The following is a 21103-nucleotide window of genomic DNA, read 5'->3' on the forward strand; positions in this document are numbered from 1 at the left end:
AGGGGGTGCACCGTTCCCGGAAGTACTGCAATACCGGGTCGATGCGCGGAGCGGACGGAGCAAGCTCCTCTTCCGACTCCCAGCTCCAAAAATCCATTTAATATATTGTCCTCGGATAGAGGACGTATCAGATATTAAACTGATAAGAACAGATACTACACTTGATCTTAGCCAAAAGGCCGAGAAGCGATAACATGCGTTGCCCTCGCGCCGGCACACCCTCACGCTCCCCTGCCTTTTCCCTTACGGTGAGCAAACGCCCCCTCCCCGGACGCCCGTTCGCTTCCCGGGGCCGGACGGAGGCTGAAGGCGGCCCCCCGGGCGCAACGTCCTATTCGGGACGGTTTGCTCGCTGGAAGCTCCTGGGCGCGGGACCCCCGGGCTCCCAGAAACCCGTGCGGTTCAAATTTGCATGCCCCGCCCACTCCACCCGCGCTCCCGGCCGCTCCGAGCTGACCCGGCAGGGAAACAAGGCTTTTTCCTTTTGCGCGTTTCCGCTTCCGGTTTTCCTCCCACCACTGTCAAGGACGCGGCGCCGCCGTCGCCTCGCAGGAGCCTCGGGTAAGGCGCTGGCCCGGCATCTCCCGCACCCCGATGCCCCCGATCCCGGCCTGCAGGACCCCCGAGCCCTCCGGCTGCGGGCGGAGGCCCTGATCCCCCCTTTCCCATCTGTTTCCCTAGGCACCCGGCCAGCGAGCGACCCCCGAAGAAGGAAGGAGCCCGGCGTCCGGCCCCGGAGCCCAGGTGAGCGCGCCTGCAAGGGCCAGCAGTCGGGGTCCCCGGGCAGAGCGCCCCTCCGGCGGGAGACCCTCCCCGCGACCCCCGAGGCCCGCGCCAGGCCCCGCTGCGGCGCATTTGCGGGTTCCCGGCCGAGGGCGGGCGGGGTGCGGGGCTGGAGGGGCTGCAGGAGGAGGAGGAGGAGGAGGAGTAAGACGCGAGATGAACCGAGGAGAGCTAAGAAGAGCCTCGTGGGGGGGAAGGAGCGCCCCCCAAGCCCAGCTAGGCTGAGGGTCCTACGAAAGCCCAGGGGAGCCCCCCACTCGAGAGAGAAGCAGGCGGGGAGAAGTGGCTGCCCTTGGCTCCCCCTGACCCTCCTGGAAAGGGAGGCGAGGGTGACGGGGACAAGGGCCCAAGGTGACCGCCAAGCCTGGGACGTTCCACGGGGAATTCGGGGGCTGGCAGGAAGGGGACGAGTGGACGGGCTTCTTACCACGCTCCGAACGCCCCAGGAAGGAGATGGAGATGTGCACGATCCCTTCTTTCCCTTATAAAGCGCTGGAAGAACTGAGCCGGGTTTGCCTGCAGCAGGGACCGACTGGCTCCCTTATGCTCTGGCATTCCGTGAAGGCTTAAGAGCCTTTGCACCTTGCACCGGCTGATTCCTGTGGCCCGTGCCCGTCTCCCACTTCGACTTCTCCCAGGTTCAAAATATGGTGGCAGAGGAGGCTCAGCAGCTGGAGCTTGAAATGTGCAGCCCTAAAGCCGGTGCTGATGTGAAACACTGATAAGGCCCCTGATTGCTTCCTCTGTGCTCTTCCTCCCAGAGGGAAAACATCCCCGAGGGGTTGAGCGGTCAGCCTATGTTTATCCCGATCTATTGAGGCCCTCAAGTTATCCCACATAGGTTTTAAGATCTGCAGTTGACTCAAGAAGGTTGAGGTTTTTCGGGAGTTGCAAGAACCATCCTCTAACTGTCGCTGTGCTTGTCTTCAGCTTCAAGATGTTCCCTCTGGGCAGAAACGCGCTGAGTCGCCTCCGGGTTCCGAGTTTTCATCAGGCGGTGGCAAGGCAGAGCCACCAGAAAGGGACCCCCGACTTCCATGACAAGTATGGGAACGCCATATTAGCCGGTGGAGCTTCTTTTTGTGTTGCGATGTGGACTTACACGGTAACACAAATCGGCGTCGAATGGAACCTGTCCCCGGTTGGCAGAGTCACCCCAAAGGAATGGAGAGATCAGTGATCATCTCAGCTGGCTGGCGCAATGCTGAGTTGTGTCGGCATCCAGTCAGAAATGATTGATGCCAAGTAAAAAGCTCTATGTAGCCATTAAATATGGTAGAACTGAGAAAAAAAAGTAAAGTAACTTGAAGCTTTCAAAGAAAAGTTGTCCTAGTGATTCCCGATTCTTGTCGGAATGCACGCATTTATGAAATAGATATACTAAGTTAAAAAGATTACTTTGAGGGCCGGAGAGATAGCACAGCAGCGTTTGCCTTGCAAGCAGATGATCCAGGACCAAAGGTGGTTGGTTCGAATCCCGGTGTCCCATAGGGTCCCCCGTGCCTGCCAGGAGCTATTTCTGAGCAGACAGCCAGGAGTAACCCCTGAGCACCGCCAGGTGTGGCCCAAAAATCAAAAAAATAAAAAATAAAAAGATTAATAGACTAAGGTGAGGGGCTGGGCAGGTGGTTATGGGACCTTTACTTCCTGAAAGATCTACAGGACCTCTGTTGATGGGGGTGGGCCAATGCTATGACTGCTCTTATCTCTTCTACCTCTCCCAGAGTCACAAAGCTTCTTTGCCCCCTCAGAGGTTTTGTAGGTGGTTCTTCCTAGTATGACTGTTGTGACAGTAAAAATACTGAAATGTGAATGTGATGGAGACTTCAGGAGGGTCCTGTTTACCCAGGGTTTCTCATGTCACTGGAGCCACAGCATTCTGTTTAGGATGAGCTAACATTTTTTTTTTTTTTTTGGTTTTTGGGCCACACCTGGTAACGCTCAGGGGTTACTCCTGGCTATGTGCTCAGAAGTTGCTCCTGGGGGCCGGGCGGTGGCGCTGGAGGTAAGGTGCCTGCCTTGCCTGTGCTAGCCTAGGACAGACCGCGGTTCGATCCCCCGGCGTCCCATATGGTCCCCCAAGAAGCCAGGAGCAACTTCTGAGCGCATAGCCAGGAGTAACCCCTGAGCGTCACAGGGTGTGGCCCAAAAACCAAAAAAAAAAAAAAAAAAAAAAAAAAAAAAAAAGAAGTTGTTCCTGGCTTGGGGGACCATATGGGACACCGGGGGATCGAACCGCGGTCTGTCCAAGGCTAGCGCAGGCAAGAGGCACCTTACCTTTAGCGCCACCGCCCGGCCCCTAGCTAACATTTTTATTAAAACTGAGAGCCAATGCTTAAGACAAGTTTTCTGACTTATTTCATTTAAATCTTATAGTTGTTTCATAAAAAGCAATGAATATTTTCCACATTGAAAATTCTCAAGTACCGGGCCTGGAGAGATAGCACTGAGGCGTTTGCCTTGCAAACAGCCGATCCAGGACTAAAGGTGGTTGGTTCGAATCCCGGTGTCCCATATGGTCCCCCGTGCCTGCCAGGAGCTATTTCTGAGCAGACAGCCAGGAGTAACCCCTGAGCACCGCCGGGTGTGACCCAAAAAAAAAAAAGAAAATTCTCAAGTACCAAAGAATGTTTAGCATTCTTTTCTTTTTTTTTTTTTTGGTTTTTGGGCCACACCCGTTTGATGTTCAGGAGTTACTCCTGGCTATGCGATCAGAAATTGCCCCTGGCTTGGGGGACCATATGGGATGTGGGGGGATTAACCGAGGTCTGTCCTACTCTAGCGCTTGCAAGGCAGACACCTTACCTCTAGCTCCACCTTCCCGGCCCCCAATGTTTAGCATTTTTAATTACACAGCAATGAAATCATAAATAGCAAATAATAAAATGGTACATACCAAAAAATTTATAGCAAACACTAATTTATCTTTCTCCAAATGCTAGGAAGCAAAAAAAAAAAAGATTAAAGAGTTATTTATGGACACTTATTTTGGATTATAGTAATCTGGGCAAAATATAATGTTGGGCCAGATGGTTAGCACAGCAGTAGGGTGTCTGCCTTGTGCACGCTAGCCTAGGATGGACCACAGTTTGATCCCCCGAGGCCCATATGGTCCCCCAAGCCAAGGGTGATTTCTGAGTGTATAGCCAGGAGTAACCACTGAACGTCACTGGGTTTGGCCCCCTCAAAAAAACCAAAATCGGGCCGGAGAGATAGCATGGAGGTAAGGCGTTTGCCTTTCATGCAGAAGGTCATCGGTTCGAATCCCGGCGTCCCATATGGTCCCCCGTGCCTGCCAGGAGCAATTTCTGAGCACGGAGCCAGGAATAACCCCTGAGCACTGCCGGGTGTGACCCAAAAACCACCAAAAAAAAAAAAAAAAAAACCCAAAATCAATGACAACAGAATCAAGATAACCCAGTCTACAACAACCTATACATAAAGAGGACCTGTTATACTAGCAGTCCAGGGATCAAGAAGGGTGAGCAGACACCTTATGCCCTGCACCACACTCCGACACCATGTTGTGGTTGATTTGGTGTTTAGTTTTTGGATTTGGTGTTTAGGTCTGATGATTTTATTTTCACTCAATGTTCATGCAACTGTTTGCTCCTGGTATTATCTACTTTTATATTCCCCTCAACTTATGAGGAAGAACAAGATGATTCAAGTTCTGTGGTTCTGTTAGAAAAAGGAAAAAAAAAAAAAGGGTGGGGGGGCCAGAGAGATAGCATGGAGGTAGGGCATGGAGAAAGACAGTAATTCAAATCCCGGCATCCCATATGGTCCCCCGAGTCTGCCAGGAGTGATTTCTGAGCTTAGAACCAGGAGTAACCCTTGAGCGCTGCTGGGTGTGACCCAAAAACCAAAAAAAAAAAAAAAAAAAAAAAAAAAGGAGGAAAAGATGGGAAGAGCCCATCTAGAAGCTAGAGATTTAAAAGAAGAAAAAGAAACAAAGACAGGGCAGGAGAGATAGCATGGAGGTAGTGTGTTTGCCTTACATGAGGAAGGTCAGTGATTTGAATCCCGGCATCCCATATGGTCCCCTGAGCCTGCTAGGAGTGATTACTGAGATAGAGCCAGGAGTAACCCCTGAGCCCTGCCGGGTATGACTCAAAAAACAAACAAACAAACAAAAAAAGGAACAAAAACAAACCAAGCCAAGTGAAAAACAAAACACCACCAGAAAGAAAATAAAAAAAGGAAGAGGGACTCGGAGAGATAGCAAAGTGGTAGGGCGTTTGCCTTGCACGCAGACAGTCCAGAACGGAAGGTGGTTTGAATCCCAGCATCTGGAGTAACCCCTGAGCACTGCCAGGTGTGACCTAAATCCAAAAAGAAAAAAGAAAAAAGGGATGGGGGGGCTGGTGTAGCTAGAATTTTTTTATTTTTGTTTTTGCATAGGCACAGTAAATATTGGGGAAATTAGAGAATGTTGCAGGTGGCTTCTGTCCTACAGCCATCAGTGGGATTTCAATGAATCCACTACAGGGAGAGTGGGTTGCACGGACGGTGAAATATGAAATAATGAAACCACACAAGTATATGGGGCCAACACAGCTTCTGGCAGGAGTGTGATAAGTTTAATTTTTTTAAACAGGGTTTTTTAGGTTTTTAAGCCAGTCACAGGTGTTCCTGGCAGGCACAGGACCATATGGGATGCCGAGATTCAAACCACCGTCCATCCTGGATTGGCTGCTTGCAAGGCAAATGCCCTACTGCTGTGTTATCTCTCCAGTCTCTCTCTCTCTCTCTCTCTCTCTCTCTCTCTCTCTCTCTCTCTCTATATATATATATATATATATATATATATATACACACACATATTTGTTGGATCAGCTTAGTACAAAATATATATACAAAAAATATAAATATATTTGTTGGATCAGCTTAGTACAAAATTGTAGAAGAAAATATTTTGCTTAGGATAAAAGCTCAACCAGGGCACAGCAGAGATTGTATACATAGAGAGTATAGCCTGTTATTCTTGGCCCCAAACCAGCAATATAATATGGCACAGTTGCAATATGGCAAAAAAAAAAAAAAACAAGACCACTAATTACAGAAGAATGCAGAAGAATGACAGAGCAGAACTTCTGGATCCTTAAAGAAAGACTATATCGGGCCAGAGAGATAGCATGGATGTAAGGCGTTTGCCTTGCATGCAGAAGGATGGTGGTTCGAATCCCGGCATCTCATATGGTCCCCCCAGCCTGCCAGGAGCGATTTCTGAGCATAGAGCAAGGAGTAATCCCTGGGCACTGCCGGGTGTGACCCCCCCCCCAAAAAAATAAAGCAGAATGTGTCTTATTTGCAGCCAATCTAGGATGGACCGTGGTTTGAATCTCGGCATCCCATATGGTCCCTGCCAGGAGCAATTTCCGAGCACAGAGTCAGGAGTAACCCTGAGCACCACCAGGTGTGACCCTCGCCCCCACCAAAAAAAAAGAGGAGATGGAGGAGGCTACTTTAACTTATGAAATATACACACTAAGAGGTATAACTATTGAGGTATTAAACATACAAAGAAAATAGCCCCATTAAGTCATTTGAGATATCCTGGGGGCTGAGATCCAGGGCACATTTTAATCCCACACCATGGTCTGATTGGATTTGAGAAATGGTTTGCAGCAGTAAGGGTTCAGGTAGTGTCCTTGAGCTGAGCTCAGGTCCCTCTGGAGCTGAATCCAGTAGCATGCTACAGTCCACATTTAGTAGAGGGTGTGAGAAGAGCCACATAGAATTAGTCATCCGGAGTGGTGGTTGCAGCTTTTTGCAAGGGCAAGAGCTGTTGGACTAAGAGGATGTCTTTTTGTTTTGAGAGCTGGTTGTTGGCTTATTGGGGCTGGAGGTTGGGCTCAGTACCCAGATTTAAGAGCTGAGAGTAAAGAGAGTTAAATAGGGGTGGGGGTGGGGGATAATGGATCAGAATTAAGGGGACAGTAAGATAGAGGAGTTTTGAAGTGGGAGGATCTGGCATTCCATATGGTCCCCTGTGCCTGCCATGAGCGATTTCTGAGCACAGTCAGGAGTAGCCCCTGAGCACTACTGGGTGTGACCCCCATCCCCAAAAAAGAAAAAAAATGGTTGAAATGTTGATTGGGAAAGGGAAAAAGGAGAATTGTGGGGGGGGGATGAAGAAAAAATAAATAAAAGAATTGGACGGCACCATGGGTTGGGAAGGTTTTCAATTTTTAGGCACTTCATCAATGGCAGGAGTGAATTTTGCTAAATGAAGCTTTCAGGGTTAAGATAGTGGCTGGAGCGTTTTAGGATAAATGTAATTTTCACTTCTAGAGTACTAAGCAATATGCTAGTGAGCACTGTCTAGTGCATTGAGGTTCTTTTCCTGAAAAGAAACTGACAACATGGGCTCTGTGGTATAATAGTAACAGTTGAAGAGAAAGGAAGAAAAGGAGAGAAAAAATAAAAGCGGGACCTCTAATAATTCTGTGATGTGCAGTTTGTTTCAGTTGTCTCAACAATCATTTTAAATCTCAATATAAGACATCACTATTTTAGAGATGTCTTTTAGGAAGTGGTAGGGGCCTAGCACAGAGGCAATTTGCCTACCCCAGTAAAGTAATCCCTGAGTGTGGAAACCCATCCCAAGAAATAAAAAAAGTAAGTGGTAAATCTAGGGTATTTTATCAAGATATGAGACTATCAAATAGCAAAATTGGGAGTACACTCCTAAAACTCCAAGAATTGTAGATAACTAAAACTTAACATCTAATGAAATGAGAGACTACAGTGTCCCTATCCTCTAAACAACCCTTAGCTTTTAACTCGACATACTAACGGGTATTGTTTACAAGGAAACAGCAAGACAATCTTTTTTTTTTTTTTGGTTTTTGGGCCACACCGGGCAGTGCTCAGGAATTCTGGCTCCAGGCAGACACTGGGGACCATATGGGCCGCCGGGATTCGAACCGATGACCTGCCGCATGAAAGGCAAACGCCTTACCTCCATGCTACCTCTCCGGTCCTCAGTAAGACAATTTCTTTTCTTATGTACCGAAAATGAGGGGAGGTGCACCGTTCCCGGAGGTACTGCAATACCGGGTCGATGCGCGGAGCGGACGGAGCAAGCTCCTCTTCCGACTCCCAGCTCCAAAAATCCATTTAATATATTGTCCTCGGAGCCGGAGAGAGATAGCATGGAGGTAAGGCGTTTGCCTTTCATGCAGGAGGTCATCGGTTCGAATCCCGGCGCCCCATATGGTCCCCTGTGCCTGCCAGGAGCAATTTCTTTTTTTTTTTTTTTTTTTTTTTTTTTTTTTTGGTTTTTCGGGCCACACCCATTTGATGCTCAGGGGTTACTCCTGGCTAAGCGCTCAGAAATTGCCCCTGGCTTGGGGGGACCATATGGGACGCCGGGGGATCGAACCGTGGTCCTGATCCTTGGCTAGCGCTTGCAAGGCAGACACCTTACCTCTAGCGCCACCTCGCCGGCCCCCAGGAGCAATTTCTGAGCCTGGAACCAGAAATAACCCCTGAGCACTGCCGGGTGTGACCCAAAAACCACAAAAAAAAAAAAAAAAATATATATATTGTCCTCGGATAGAGGACGTATCAGATATTAAACTGATAAGAACAGATACTACACTTGATCTTAGCCAAAAGGCCGAGAAGCGATGCCTGATGCCGGCTGTCCTCGCCCCTACCAGATTCGGCCACCGATCTGTAGCTTATGGTGACAGCAGTGAAATTAAAAATTAAGAAGTGGAAGGCGCACCATCCTTTCCATTCCTGGCCTACTCCACGGTCCGAGGGACGCCCACGCGGCCGCGCGGCCCCATGTCTCGGTTTTCTATATCTTTGGTTCCCCACTTCCCGGGTGACAGCTCGACCCTAATCTGCATGCACCGCCTCCTGGACCCGCCCCAGAGGCGGGGCCACCCCAGAGGCTCCAATCCTGGAGCGCGGGTCTGCGGGAAGCCCCGCCCCTCCAGCCGCGGCCCGCGGTGGGCGTGGCTATCAGGGGCGGGGCCTGCGGCTGTCGCGAGCTCCCGAAAGCCTCCGCGTGGCGCGCGCTCTTCGAGCTCTTCGCGCCCGTGGCCCGTGGCAGTGCCCGACGCGCCGCCTTGGCGACCACTCTGCCGCGGCCCTCCCGGCTCTGCCCGGCGCCCTCCGTCCCACAACCTCTGGGCCGCTCTTCGCGCCGTCTCCGGGGAAAGAAAGCGTCGCTGCGCTTCCGTCCTGAGCCCGAGCAGAGGCGACCGACTGGGTCCCGGCAGAGCCGCGATCGGCCCCGCCAGGAGCCTCGAGGGAACCTCGGCCGGATGGTCGGCGGCGGCCACACCCGCAAGAGGGGGACACGAGGGAGCGAACGGCGCTTCCCGCCCCACGACGTCCCCAGATCTGCCTTGTCTCTCGTGTCAACTTCTGACAGCCACATCTTGGGCCCCAAGGAGGGACTTGACTGCACCCCTCCTGTTCCTGGGCCAGCCCAATCCCAGGCCGATGCGCGAGTGGACGGGCAAGCGCCTGCTTCAGCCCCGCTGCAAGAACCCTTTGACAATCGTCCTTAGATGGCGAATGCACCAGACGTTAAGCCGAGAACACCCGAGGTCACACTCCCAAGGCAGCCAGAGCGTTGGCCTTGCACGCGGCCGACCGGGGTTCAGGCCTCGGCCTCCCCTGTGGTCTCCCGGGTCTGCCATGAGGAACCCCTGAGTACCTAGGGCCGGGGTCCGGTGGCGGTGCAGGCTGGAAAAGCGCTTGCCTCACTCACACAGGTCCACAGCGGTTCGGTGCCCCAGCCATACCGCCTGCGCTCCCCGGAGCAAAGTAGGAGTGAGTGGGAAGACCTGAGCATCCAACGCCCGTGCCCCCTAAACAAACAAACAAACAAACAAACAGACAAACAAATGGGCTCAGGAGACGCAATCTCAGTTTGGATTGCATTAGATTTGAACCGGCCTGAGTTAGGGCTCACTCCCTGTTCAAGGAGGCCAGGACATTTTGAGGGGGTTAGGGCCGCTCCGAGAGGACAGGCGGCTGTGACTGCAAAGAGGACTCCTGCCCGCTCATCCTTTGCCTTTCTTGTTCTCCTAGCAAACTGAGCCGCATTGAGGCGGTGGAGGCTCAGTGTTCCCATCGGCTCTCTGGAGAGACCAAAACAGCCTCTGGTCGAATCCTCCCGAAATCAAAATCCCCTAAGGCAGTGGTCGGCAAGCCGCGGCTCGCGAGCCACATGCGGCTCTTTACACTTTTAATGTGGCTCTTCAGGAGTCAGGACTCTGCTCCTAGCCTCTGTCAGTGTCCACCCTGTGTGCAGCCCCGGCGGATGGCTCCAAGAGTGTAAGATGATACCCAGTATCAACCCAAAGAAAGATGTTCCCCCAACGTCATCCTTTCTTAAACCTCTTCCTTTGATATGTAAAAGCTCACTGAATATGTACTTTTGTCTCTCTCTCTCTCTCTCTCTCTCTCTCTCTCTCTCTCTCTCTCTCTCTCTCTCTCTCTCTCTCTCTCTCTCTCTCTCTCTCTCTCTCTCTCTCTCTCTCTCTCTCTCTCTCTCTCTCTCTCTTGACCTGAAGCCTCCTGGTATTGATAATTGGTTTTTGTTTTTGTTTTGTTTTGTTTTGGTTTGGTTTGGTTTTTCGGGCCACACCCGTTTGATGATAAGGAGTTACTCCTGGCTAAGCGCTCAGAAATTGCCCCTGGCTTGGGGGGACCATATGGGATGCCGAGGGATCGAACCGCGGTCCTTCCTTGGCTAGCGCTTGCAAGGCAGACAGACACCTTACCTCGCCGGCCCCAAGGAAATTGGTTTTAATAAAGAAAGAGGTGTTCTAGCTTTTTGGGCTATAGAGGCAGAGAGTACAAGGTAAAAGGCATGGACTCCATGATCATCCTTTCCTGGCTAGCTTGGTTTATTATTTCTTTCCTGCTACCCTGCTTCTTCAGACCAGGTTGGGTGGGGTTTAGAAATACAGTGCCTGGAGTGATCTTAAAAGACATATTTTATTTTGCACAAGAGTGAGCATCTTCCGTGAAGGGATTCTCAACCCAGAGTTTTCTTTTCCATGGATTCTCATGTTCAGAGTACTCATGATTGAAGTTGTGAGCTAATGCCCTTAAATGCTGTTTTTCATATTGATTATGGCATTCTGCCATAGCCAGGAGTAACCCCTGAGCATCAAACGGGTGTGGCCCAAAAAACCAAAAAAACAAACAAATAAAAAAAAGCAACCAATCAGAAATTTTTGCAAGAGTGGAAACATTTCAATATCTCCTTCTCAGACACAGCTATCCCAGAATCAGATTCTTTTTTTGAACATATCCATCTTATGTCTCACTATAAAAACTACTTGTGAAACTCCCCTGCAGATAAATAATAAGTTAATAGAGAAAATGAACAATGTCTAACAAAAACACAAGCTTAGCTACCCATTCCTTGTCCATCTGGGGTTGTACAAAGTCAGAGTTCTGCTCTCACAGGAACTGCACTATTTCTTCCCCCTTGCCAACAAGGCAAGAGAGCACCCTTCCCCTTAACAGCTACTTCACTTCCTCATGGAGAAGATGCTAGTAGTGGGCATCCATACTCTCACCCAGGATGGTGAATAGCCTGGATTTGATCACAATTGTGAATTTCACAAATTATCTTTACTGTGTCATCTGTCACAGAGTTTAGTTGAGCAGGGAGTTTTTTTGAATCCAGTCTATCATACAATGAGTGGATACTCATTGTACGGGTGTGCAATTTCAGTTTTTTGTGACTACACAAAAACACTGAGCCATGCACAGTGCATCATATGTTACATACATCAACACATCAGATTATTATTCTGAGTGAAATGAGTCAGAAGGAGAGGTATAGACACAGAATAATCATTTGTGGCATATAAGAATAATAAATGGGGGCCGGGCGGTGGCGCTGGAGGTAAGGTGCCTGCCTTGCCTGCGCTAGCCTAGGACGGACCGCAGTTCGATCCCCCGGCGTCCCATATGGTCCCCCAAGCCAGGAGCGACTTCTGAGCGCATAGCCAGGAGTAACCCCTGAGCGTCACCGGGTGTGGCCCCAAAAAAAAAAAAAAGAATAATAAATGGCAGTATGGTAATAATATCTAGAGAAAATAGGGATGAGGGACAGGAGGACTAGTCCATGATGGGAAGCTTGCCATAAAAAATGGTGAGTTCAGTTAGAATAGAGAAAGGTACATTATGACATTGATAGTTGGAACTTATCACTCTGGACAAGAACTGGATGCTGAAAATGGATAAGTGACATGCATGGTACCCTTTAACAATATTGCAAACCACGGTGTCATAAAGGAAATTTGCAATCCTCAGTGTCATAAAGGAAAAGAGAGATAGAACAAAACAAAATGCCTGGCCCTGACATAGGCAGAGGGGGGTGAAGGGAAAGGAAACAAGGGACACTGGTGGTGGGGAAAGTGCACTGGTGAATGGTGGTGTACATTCTATGATTGAAACACAAGTTTGAATATATTTGTAACAAATATGCTTAAATAAAAATTATTTTTAAAATGTTTCAGGTACTCTATCATAATTCCTTTATGATATATCATATGCCTTTAACAAAGTGCCGTTTTTGTTTTGTATGTATTTTAGTTTGGTTTCTTGCAGCACACACTAAAGTGTCAATAGATTTTTTTTTTCCTTTCAATGAAATCACTACTTTTCTCTGGAACACTATTCTTGCTTTTAAAGATTGTTAAAAGGTTTTTCTCTTTTACCTCTTTCATCTCCATATTGTAGGGTTTCAACTTTTCAGCACATTTCGGTTATCAAGAGGAAATGTTTTGAAACGTTTTGCTTCCTTATGAGAAACCAAAACCTTTTTTTCTCGAGAAGGGTGTTCACTATCCAGAATTAACAAATGATCAGTGGATTCAAAAACTGTATTTCATTGTGAATGTTACTTCACATCTAAATCAGCTTAATCATAAAGGGGAAATGAAACACAATTTTTTCGGTGTTAGAAGTTATTTCATTTGAAAACAAATGATCTGTTTTGCTCAAGATTTTGACAGAGAAACTTAGATTCACTTTCCTAGCCTGTTGAAACATCGCCAAGAAAATAATTCTGATATTGACATTACCTATTTTAAAACAGCACTTTTAAATATGAGGGAAGTTTTTCTCAAGAGGTTTCAGGATTTCAGAAACAGCAAAGTGACACTGGCCTTTGTTAAAAAAAAAAAAAAAACAAAAAACAAAAAACTCTGGATGCCACTTTAATGGAATTAAATTTTTCTCCTTTTTTTTTTTCTCCCGACATTGGCAACTTTGAAATGCAATTGCTGGATTTAAAAAACAAAAAACTGTGGAGTTCGAAATTTGAACGTTTTTGTCCTAATTTAGAAAGATTGGAGATGGGCCCGGGGAGATAGCACAGCGGCGTTTGCCTTGCAAGCAGCCAATCCAGGACCAAAGGTGGTTGGTTCGAATCCCGGTGTCCCACATGGTCCTATTTCTGAGCAGACAGCCAGGAGTAACCCCTGAGCACCGCTGGGTGTGGCCCAAAAACCAAAAACCAAAAAAAAAAAAAAAAAAAAAAGGAAGAAAGATTGGAGAAACACAAATGTGAACTTAGTTCACAGCACAAGTGGTCTGCTTTGAAAGACCTGGAGAAGGACGATATGTTGATTTTTTTTTTTTTTTTTGGTTTTTGGTTTTTGGGCCACACCCGGCGTTGCTCAGGGGTTACTCCTGGCTGTCTGCTCAGAAATACCTCCTGGCAGGCACGGGGGACCATATGGGACACCGGGATTCGAACCAACCACCTTAGGTTCTGGATGGGCTGCTTGCAAGGCAAACACTGCTGTGCTATCTCTCCGGGCCCGATATGTTGATTTTTAACACCTGGAATAGTATTGCTGACTCATATAATCAACTAAAAAATCTAGCGTTTGCTGTTCTTTCCTTGTTCGGGTCTACATATTTATGCGAACAATCATTTTCAAGCATGAATCTTATCAAGAGTAAATTGAGGGGTGGGGAGGGGAATGGTGGGGGGAGTAAACTGAGAAATTGTCTCATCAATGAGAACCTGGAATCATGCCTAAAATTAAAAACAATAATATACAAACCTGACTTACTCAAACTATCCAAGGAAATGTAAGGCCAATGTTCACATTAGTGTTTGTGACTGTCAGTCATTGTCAGGATGTAATTTTCTCTACATTGTAAGGCAAATTTTACGGAATTTAACGTTATCAATAAATAATATTATTCTAAAGTTTTTGTTTTATTAGTTGTGTTATTTGTATCCTCCTGACCTATGTGGATACTGGCATGCAGAATATTCTCAATAAAAACTTATTGAAACTAAAAACAGTGTACCATCCTGTGTATTTTCGATTTTAAAAATGTGGCTCTCAAAATACAGTTCTGTTGGGAACTGACTTGTTTGAGGACATTTTGCTGTTCTCTCTGCCATAGCCCAGCTTTTCACCTAAAAGCTATATGCAGTCTTGCTGTAAAATTTTGAGCTAAGAGAAAAGAATGTGTAGCTGCAGGACATAATTTAGCTCTAAGCCCGGAGGAGAGTAAAAGCTGCCTGGTACAGTTATCAGAAACTAGGCCTCACTCCTTAAGACCACATTCCGGAGTGAACTAGGCTGTTATCAATAAGTGTATGCTACATTGTCTGTTCATGATCACTGAGGCAAGCACATCTTGCACCACCTCCTGATAGTAAGCAATTAGGAATGCAGCTGGAAGGTCACTAGAAATTTCCATGGAAACAGCACGTTCATCATAGCTTGAAGGTCATCCAGCCCCTAGCCCACTGCCCACTTCCTTATGAGCCTTCGCGCCAAAAGTATGACTGACATCACCTTTGTACTGCCCCCTTCTCCTTCACTATTTAAGAAGGAACTGTAGCCAATAAAGACACCCTTGAACAGTGAGACGCTGCCTTGGGTCTTTATTATTAACCTCTCTCAGATTTTTTACAGTGTGGTTGTGCTTCTACTCAGCAAAATAGAAGTGCGGTCGTCTGAGAAGCCTTTCCAGCTAATTCCTGCTGGCCGGGCCCCCCTGGGGGGCTTCAGGACCCTGCATTTTGGCGCCCAACGCTGGGCTCGAAGATCACCGCCACACTCCGAACGACTACAGGTCGGCGAGTCTAGAGCTCCTTCGTAAATCGCGGAAATTACCTCATCAGGGTAAGCGTTGAAACGAGTTAGCCTTAATCAAATATTTAAACTGCAGTTTTTCCAGTCGTTCCGATCGCCGCCCCTGATTGGCTTTTGGGGCTTAACCCATAGGATACGCTACCATGGGTAATTCTTTGAGTACTGAACTTAAATTCATTAAATATATACAGTCTGAGTTGAAAGCCAGACATATAGAGGTTACCAAAAAAGATATTTGTAATTTTTTAATATTTGTTCATGATGTTTGCCAGAAATCTAGTGTTCCTGGGCTCCCTCTCGCTCTGACTCTGTCTCTCAGTTTCCTTCCTCTTCTGACCCTTCATCTTTACTTCTGCCGCTGCACCCTCTGTGCAAAATCCTAAACAGCCCTTCACTTCCCTAGTCTCAGCTCCGTCCCTGTTCCACCAAAACCTTTACTCCCCTCACCACCCTCCCCTCCTTAGCCAGCAATTGCAACAATACAAAGCCTTTAATTAAAAAAGCCACACAGCTGTTTCAAGCCGTGTGACCCCAGCCCCTTACACGCTCTCCTGCTTGAAATCTATTGGGGGCGGCGCTGTCTCCCCCGCTGAAAAGCTGAACTCTTGCAAAGTTAACGTTTTCTCCGCAGTAAAATCTTTCCTTCCAGCAAGCAAGCACACATTCTAATCTCTGAGCTCATCGCTGGCTTCACCTTAAAGGGACAGCGCCCATTTTCCAAATCCCAGCTTAAACCCGGTTCCACACGTAGCAACAAACTTTTGCTACTCCCCCCCCCTCTTGGCCATGCGGCCGCTTCAGCAAAATTCAGCGAGCAGGGCGAAAACCTCCCATCCCTTACTATACAAATGCCTATCTTCCCTCAGGCTTTTATAATTGTCTCTCTGGTGCTACAACTGTTCCCTTTTCCTGAGTTGGGATGCCTAAGTTGAAATGTTTTTCTAAGTATAAAGGCCACAGTTGGTAAAATTAAAAAGTCTTAAATGTGTTACAAAATGTCATAATAAGTTTAACCTACGCAAAGGTGACGTACCTGTTTTTAAAACTAAGTTTCTATGTAGCTAAAATGCAAAAAAAAAAAAAAAAAAAAAAAAAAAAAAAAAAAAAAAAGCCCGCCGTTTTTTTTTTTTTTTTCTCTCTTCCCTGCGCTGTAAGCTCGGCCTCTAAGCTTTTAAAGGCGCAGTGTACATTTTCCAAACCCTAGCTTGTCAGCAGCTCTGTGCCTGAGTCACTCTCCAAAGTCTGTGTCACAGCAACAGGAAAATAACAGCAATAAACACCCTTGTTCATGCCTCTCAAAAATTTTAAAGTAAGGTCATAATTCTGTTACTTGTAATAACAAATTATCAGTAAACAAAAAACCTTTTCGTGCTTTAAAACTTAAACAAACACACAAATATTAAAATTTAAGTCTTTTTTAAAATTATTTTTAATCTTAAAAGTATATGAAGTTTGTAAAATAGTTCATGTCATGGGCATTTTTTAGTAGCTTAGGCTCCTTAATCTGCATTTAAATATTTCTTATATTTTGTCTTTTTAATTGCTCTTTCCTTCCCATGTTTGCCATTCAAATCTAATAGTTAAATAACATTTTGTAACATTTTTAACTTTGTTTTTAAGAACCTCTGCATTGGGAAAAAAAGCAAAACTCCTTTGTTAAAATTACTGCACATGTTTAGAAAGTTAATTTTTTAAGAACTAAAATAATACAAGTGAGCAAAATAAGTTGGTCAGCTTTCCTTAACAATAATGTATAAACATTCCAAAACTCTAAGCTAAGCCTAAGCTCTTTTGAATGCATATAAATATAGCAAAATAGCATTGCCATTTGAAAAACTTAAACCAAATAATCTAAACCTTAAAAGTGGTTAGGCAGTTCAAATAGTGGCATAAAAGCCATTTCAATAACAAAAACAATATGATAACTAGTTAAATAAATTTGTTCATAAATTATTGTTCATAAACTTAAACCTTAAGTAGCTTTATTTCTTTTCTTAATTTCAAGCTTAATTTTAAACTCAAAGGTAAGTACAAATAATTTTGCATTTTCCAAGTTTAATCTTAAGTTGTCTCTGTTCATGTTGTGGTTAGCCCTTTTTAAAATAATATTGTTAATTAGTATCATAAAAGTAACTAAATTTTATAAGCAAATTAACAAGTATTAAAAATAATTTTGGTCTTAAGCTCTAGGTGTGTAAATGCATCAAATGTCTTTAACTATATTTTATAATGTCTAAACATTTTGTCAATTTGGTATCTAATATTTTTTACAAATTATTCACTTTAAGTCTTCAAAGTAAAAACAGTTGTTTTTTAAAGTCAGTTTTTTATACCTTTAATAATCATAGTTCATGCTCTTGTGTTTAATCATAAAAATTTTAACACTTTATTACAGCTGTCTTACTATTCTACTGTAAAACCAATTTATAACAAACCTGTTCCTTTACAGCAAATGATATCATACTTCAGAGTGCAGACTCCTTCTACAGTGCTCACTAAGCAATTTACTTAACAAAATTTTAACTGCTAACATTTTACTTTATGTTTTCAACTTTAAATTACAATTGTTTTAAAAATGTTTTGTGTTAAAGCTAAACCTTAAAATTTATTTTCAGCAGTTCCACTCCAGCTACGTTAACAATTTTTTTACAAACATGCCGGCTAAATATTTAAAAGCGCTTGTCAATTTTTCCAATGCAAATTTTGAATAAGTCCTCTTGTCTGTTCATGTGTGTGTGTTATGCGTGAAAGTGGCCACAATGTTGTGTTTCGTGTTTGTTCTGTCTGTCTATTTGTTATTTTTGCATTTCATATAAATACAATTTTTAAAGCCTTATCCATTTTTAAAATTTCAATTAATTTTTTACCTGGCTTAGTCTCGTCATCTATAAACTGTGAAATCCTGCCAAAAATCCTGTGCTCAGCTAGCTTTGTTCTATCAGCATGGCAAAAAAGGTAGGGGATGGTAAACCCCAAAAATTTCTCAAATGGCCATCAGGAATAACTTTTTCCTGGAGAATTTCTGGACTTTGCAATCCCCAGTTTTTCTGCTGTGTGTAGTTAAGGCCAATACTATAAGGCCAAATGTGGCTAGAAAAAGAAGCATCTAGCTTTAAAATAATAACTAAGAAGTTTAAAAAAAAAATCATTTAAGTTCAGTTTAAAGGCTTTTGAACAATTGGCTATCATTAATTATAAGATTTTTTAAAAGTGCTAAAGTCTGGCAAAAGTCAGAAGGCATTTCTGTGGCATTCAAAAATAATCATTTTACCTCCTGCCAAGTTGTTTTCTTATAGACCTCCTACAGCTTCCTGCAGTCCTATCTTCACCCACTGCTAGCCCACCATTCCTACCGGACCTGTTTCTAACTGACTCTGCCTAAAGGAAATGCTGAATGGTACTCTGCCTGGCTGCCACCAACCACCCCCTTCGAACCAAGGCTTCATTAATTTGTTTGCTCCACTTCACTCCCTTGCAAGACAATGGCAACACCTCTGGTTCCTTCCCTTCCCCTTTTATGGTGCCGCATACATAGCCAAACCCCTCCCACGCATCCCCTAACCCATCCTGGAAGTAGCCCTTTGTGCCCTCACCATGGGTGCTAAGGAAGAGTGAGCCACCCCCAATCAATTTTGCCACAACCTGGCCCATTCACCCATTCCCCAGGACACACTGGCTATGTCAGCTCAACCTCTCCCATGCCCTGAGCTCTTCAGGACTCTGCCGGCTTCCCCACCCTTCCAGCCCATGCTGTCCTCGGGACCCCCCCTCCTCTTCTCAGCTCATCCTTGTCATGATCAACGCTTCCGCCCTCCGCCCAGATGCAAACGCCTTCGGTACCTGCTATTCACCCACCTCAAACCTCATCCTACAGCTGGTCAACGCCTCCACCATCACCGACCCTGCCTGCTTTGGCAACCTCCTGCCTGTCTCTGACCCCTTCGCTCTGCAATCCAGCCCCAAGCCTCACTTCAGCATCACCTTCAAACAGGTGGTGAAACTTGAACTTTGCCTTTTGGTACCCAATATAATTCCCCCTATTGAAAATTGTAATCAAATTCTTGTCATTAATTCCTCCTTTCAGTTCATAATTGCCCCCAATTTAACGTTTCTTGCCTGTTTTACTGGTTTATCTCCCCACATTGTTTCACATTTGTTTTTTCAGTCCTAAAACTACTGTGTTTTCATTGTTTTAATGCCTAACTTACCTGTCAAACCTGCTCTCACCCTAGCCTTAATCATAGGCCTGGGTGCTACCGCTGTAAGCACAATAATTTATTCATTGGTTCATACTCTAAAATCTGTCAATGCCTTAAGTATAACTGTTGTTAATAATGTTTACAAACTTAAACTAAGTTTACAACACTTAAAGCACATTGTTAAATCCCTAGCAAAGATAGTGCAGCAAAACCACCATGCCTTAATTTGGTTTCCTTTTTTTTTGAAGAAAGGGGGAGTCTGTGTAGCCCTTAAGGAACAATGTTGTATTTTTAAAGACAAAACAGGTTTAGTTAGAGATAGCGTTCAACATATTGGTGATGGTATAAAAGATTTTGAAAAACATTTCGATGAAGAACAAGGTTGGTACCAGGATTGGTTTTTCTCTTCCCCTTGGCTCCACACAATCTTGTCCACCGTTGTGGGCCCTCTTATTAGCCTCATGCTGCTCTTTTCTCTTGGCCCATGGATTTTCCGCAAAATTACTGCCTTTATTAAAAACCAGGTAGATGAAAAGGCAAAAACCTCTATTCAGGTTAACTACCAGCGTCTAACCCCGCGTGACTCCTGTGAAAACTTGGCTTTAGTCACCAAGCCGCCTTTCCAGCCACTAAGTTTCCAGGAGATAGAGCGCATAGCTAACAGACGGAGCTCGCTCCGGCACTTGTGCTCTCGGCTGTGGAGACACCTACGACGGGATTAGCAAGGTCCCAGTTAGGGCACGGCCCTAAAAGGCTACAACGCATAATTCGGATCTCTGCGCGCACCCACGGCGCTTGTAGCCACCTGTTAAATGCGGCTTTGGCCGTGTCCGACCTGGTCAAACCTTGTATGCCTAAGACACGGTTCTTCCACCCGCTCACGACTTTCCTTCTTTTATTAGAAGAGAAAGGGGGAGATGTTGGGAACTGACTTGTTTGAGGACATTTTGCTGTTCTCTCTGCCATAGCCCAGCTTTTCACCTAAAAGCTATATGCAGTCTTGCTGTAAAATTTTGAGCTAAGAGAAAAGAATGTGTAGCTGCAGGACATAATTTAGCTCTAAGCCCGGAGGAGAGTAAAAGCTGCCTGGTACAGTTATCAGAAACTAGGCCTCACTCCTTAAGACCACATTCCGGAGTGAACTAGGCTGTTATCAATAAGTGTATGCTACATTGTCTGTTCATGATCACTGAGGCAAGCACATCTTGCACCACCTCCTGATAGTAAGCAATTAGGAATGCAGCTGGAAGGTCACTAGAAATTTCCATGGAAACAGCACGTTCATCATAGCTTGAAGGTCATCCAGCCCCTAGCCCACTGCCCACTTCCTTATGAGCCTTCGCGCCAAAAGTATGACTGACATCACCTTTGTACTGCCCCCTTCTCCTTCACTATTTAAGAAGGAACTGTAGCCAATAAAGACACCCTTGAACAGTGAGACGCTGCCTTGGGTCTTTATTATTAACCTCTCTCAGATTTTTTACAGTGTGGTTGTGCTTCTACTCAGCAAAATAGAAGTGCGGTCGTCTGAGAAGCCTTTCCAGCTAATTCCTGCTGGCCGGGCCCCCCTGGGGGGCTTCAGGACCCTGCACAGTTCAATCGTGGTTTTGGCGGGATTTGGCTCAGTTGATAAAAAAGGTTGCCGACCACTGCCTAAGGAGACCCAGAGCCTTCAGCCTGGATGCAGATTCGTGGGCGGTGCTGCCAGATTGAGGCTGGGTGGCCTTCTGGAACTCTCCCCCTGGACAGTCCACATCATCTCTGGCCTCTCACATTCATTGCCTGCTTGGTGAAGAAAACCCTTTGCGGGCCGAAGAGATAGCATGGAGGTAAGGCGTTTGCCTTTCATGCAGGAGGTCATCGGTTCGAATCCCGGCGTCCCATATGGTCCCCTGTGCCTGCCAGGAACAATTTCTGAGCCTGGAGCCAGGAATAATCCCTGAGCACTGCCGGGTGTGACCCAAAAACCACAAAAAAAAAAAAAAAAAAAGAAAGAAAACCCTT

General features: G+C 45.8%; 1 protein-coding gene, 2 non-coding genes and 1 pseudogene across 3 annotated transcripts; 1 reads left to right on the forward strand and 3 right to left on the reverse strand.

Annotated features, from left to right (window-relative positions):
- LOC126033607 (U2 spliceosomal RNA) lies at window positions 1–191 on the reverse strand. Its single transcript, XR_007504470.1, has one exon. It is a non-coding gene; the product is annotated as a U2 spliceosomal RNA (small nuclear RNA).
- A 1519-nt stretch (window positions 192–1710) lies between these two features.
- LOC126020094 (cytochrome c oxidase subunit 7B, mitochondrial-like) lies at window positions 1711–2073 on the forward strand. Its single transcript, XM_049781578.1, has one exon. The coding sequence runs from the start codon at window positions 1721–1723 to the stop codon at window positions 1961–1963; it is 243 nt and encodes an 80-aa protein (XP_049637535.1). The 5' UTR covers window positions 1711–1720; the 3' UTR covers window positions 1964–2073.
- Window positions 2074–7811: 5738 nt separating this feature from the next.
- Window positions 7812–7940, reverse strand: LOC125994877 (uncharacterized; annotated as a pseudogene).
- Window positions 7941–8236: 296 nt separating this feature from the next.
- LOC125994796 (U2 spliceosomal RNA) lies at window positions 8237–8422 on the reverse strand. Its single transcript, XR_007490686.1, has one exon. It is a non-coding gene; the product is annotated as a U2 spliceosomal RNA (small nuclear RNA).
- Window positions 8423–21103: the final 12681 nt, after the last annotated feature.

This window comes from Suncus etruscus, chromosome 1 (genome assembly GCF_024139225.1).
Source record: "Suncus etruscus isolate mSunEtr1 chromosome 1, mSunEtr1.pri.cur, whole genome shotgun sequence".
In the NCBI taxonomy this organism is placed as follows: domain Eukaryota; kingdom Metazoa; phylum Chordata; class Mammalia; order Eulipotyphla; family Soricidae; genus Suncus; species Suncus etruscus.

What these genes read in the sequence shown, in the direction of transcription:
- LOC126020094 (XM_049781578.1), top strand. Translation starts at nt 1,721, where the DNA reads ATGTTCCCTCTGGGCAGAAACGCGCTGAGTCGCCTCCGGGTTCCGAGT.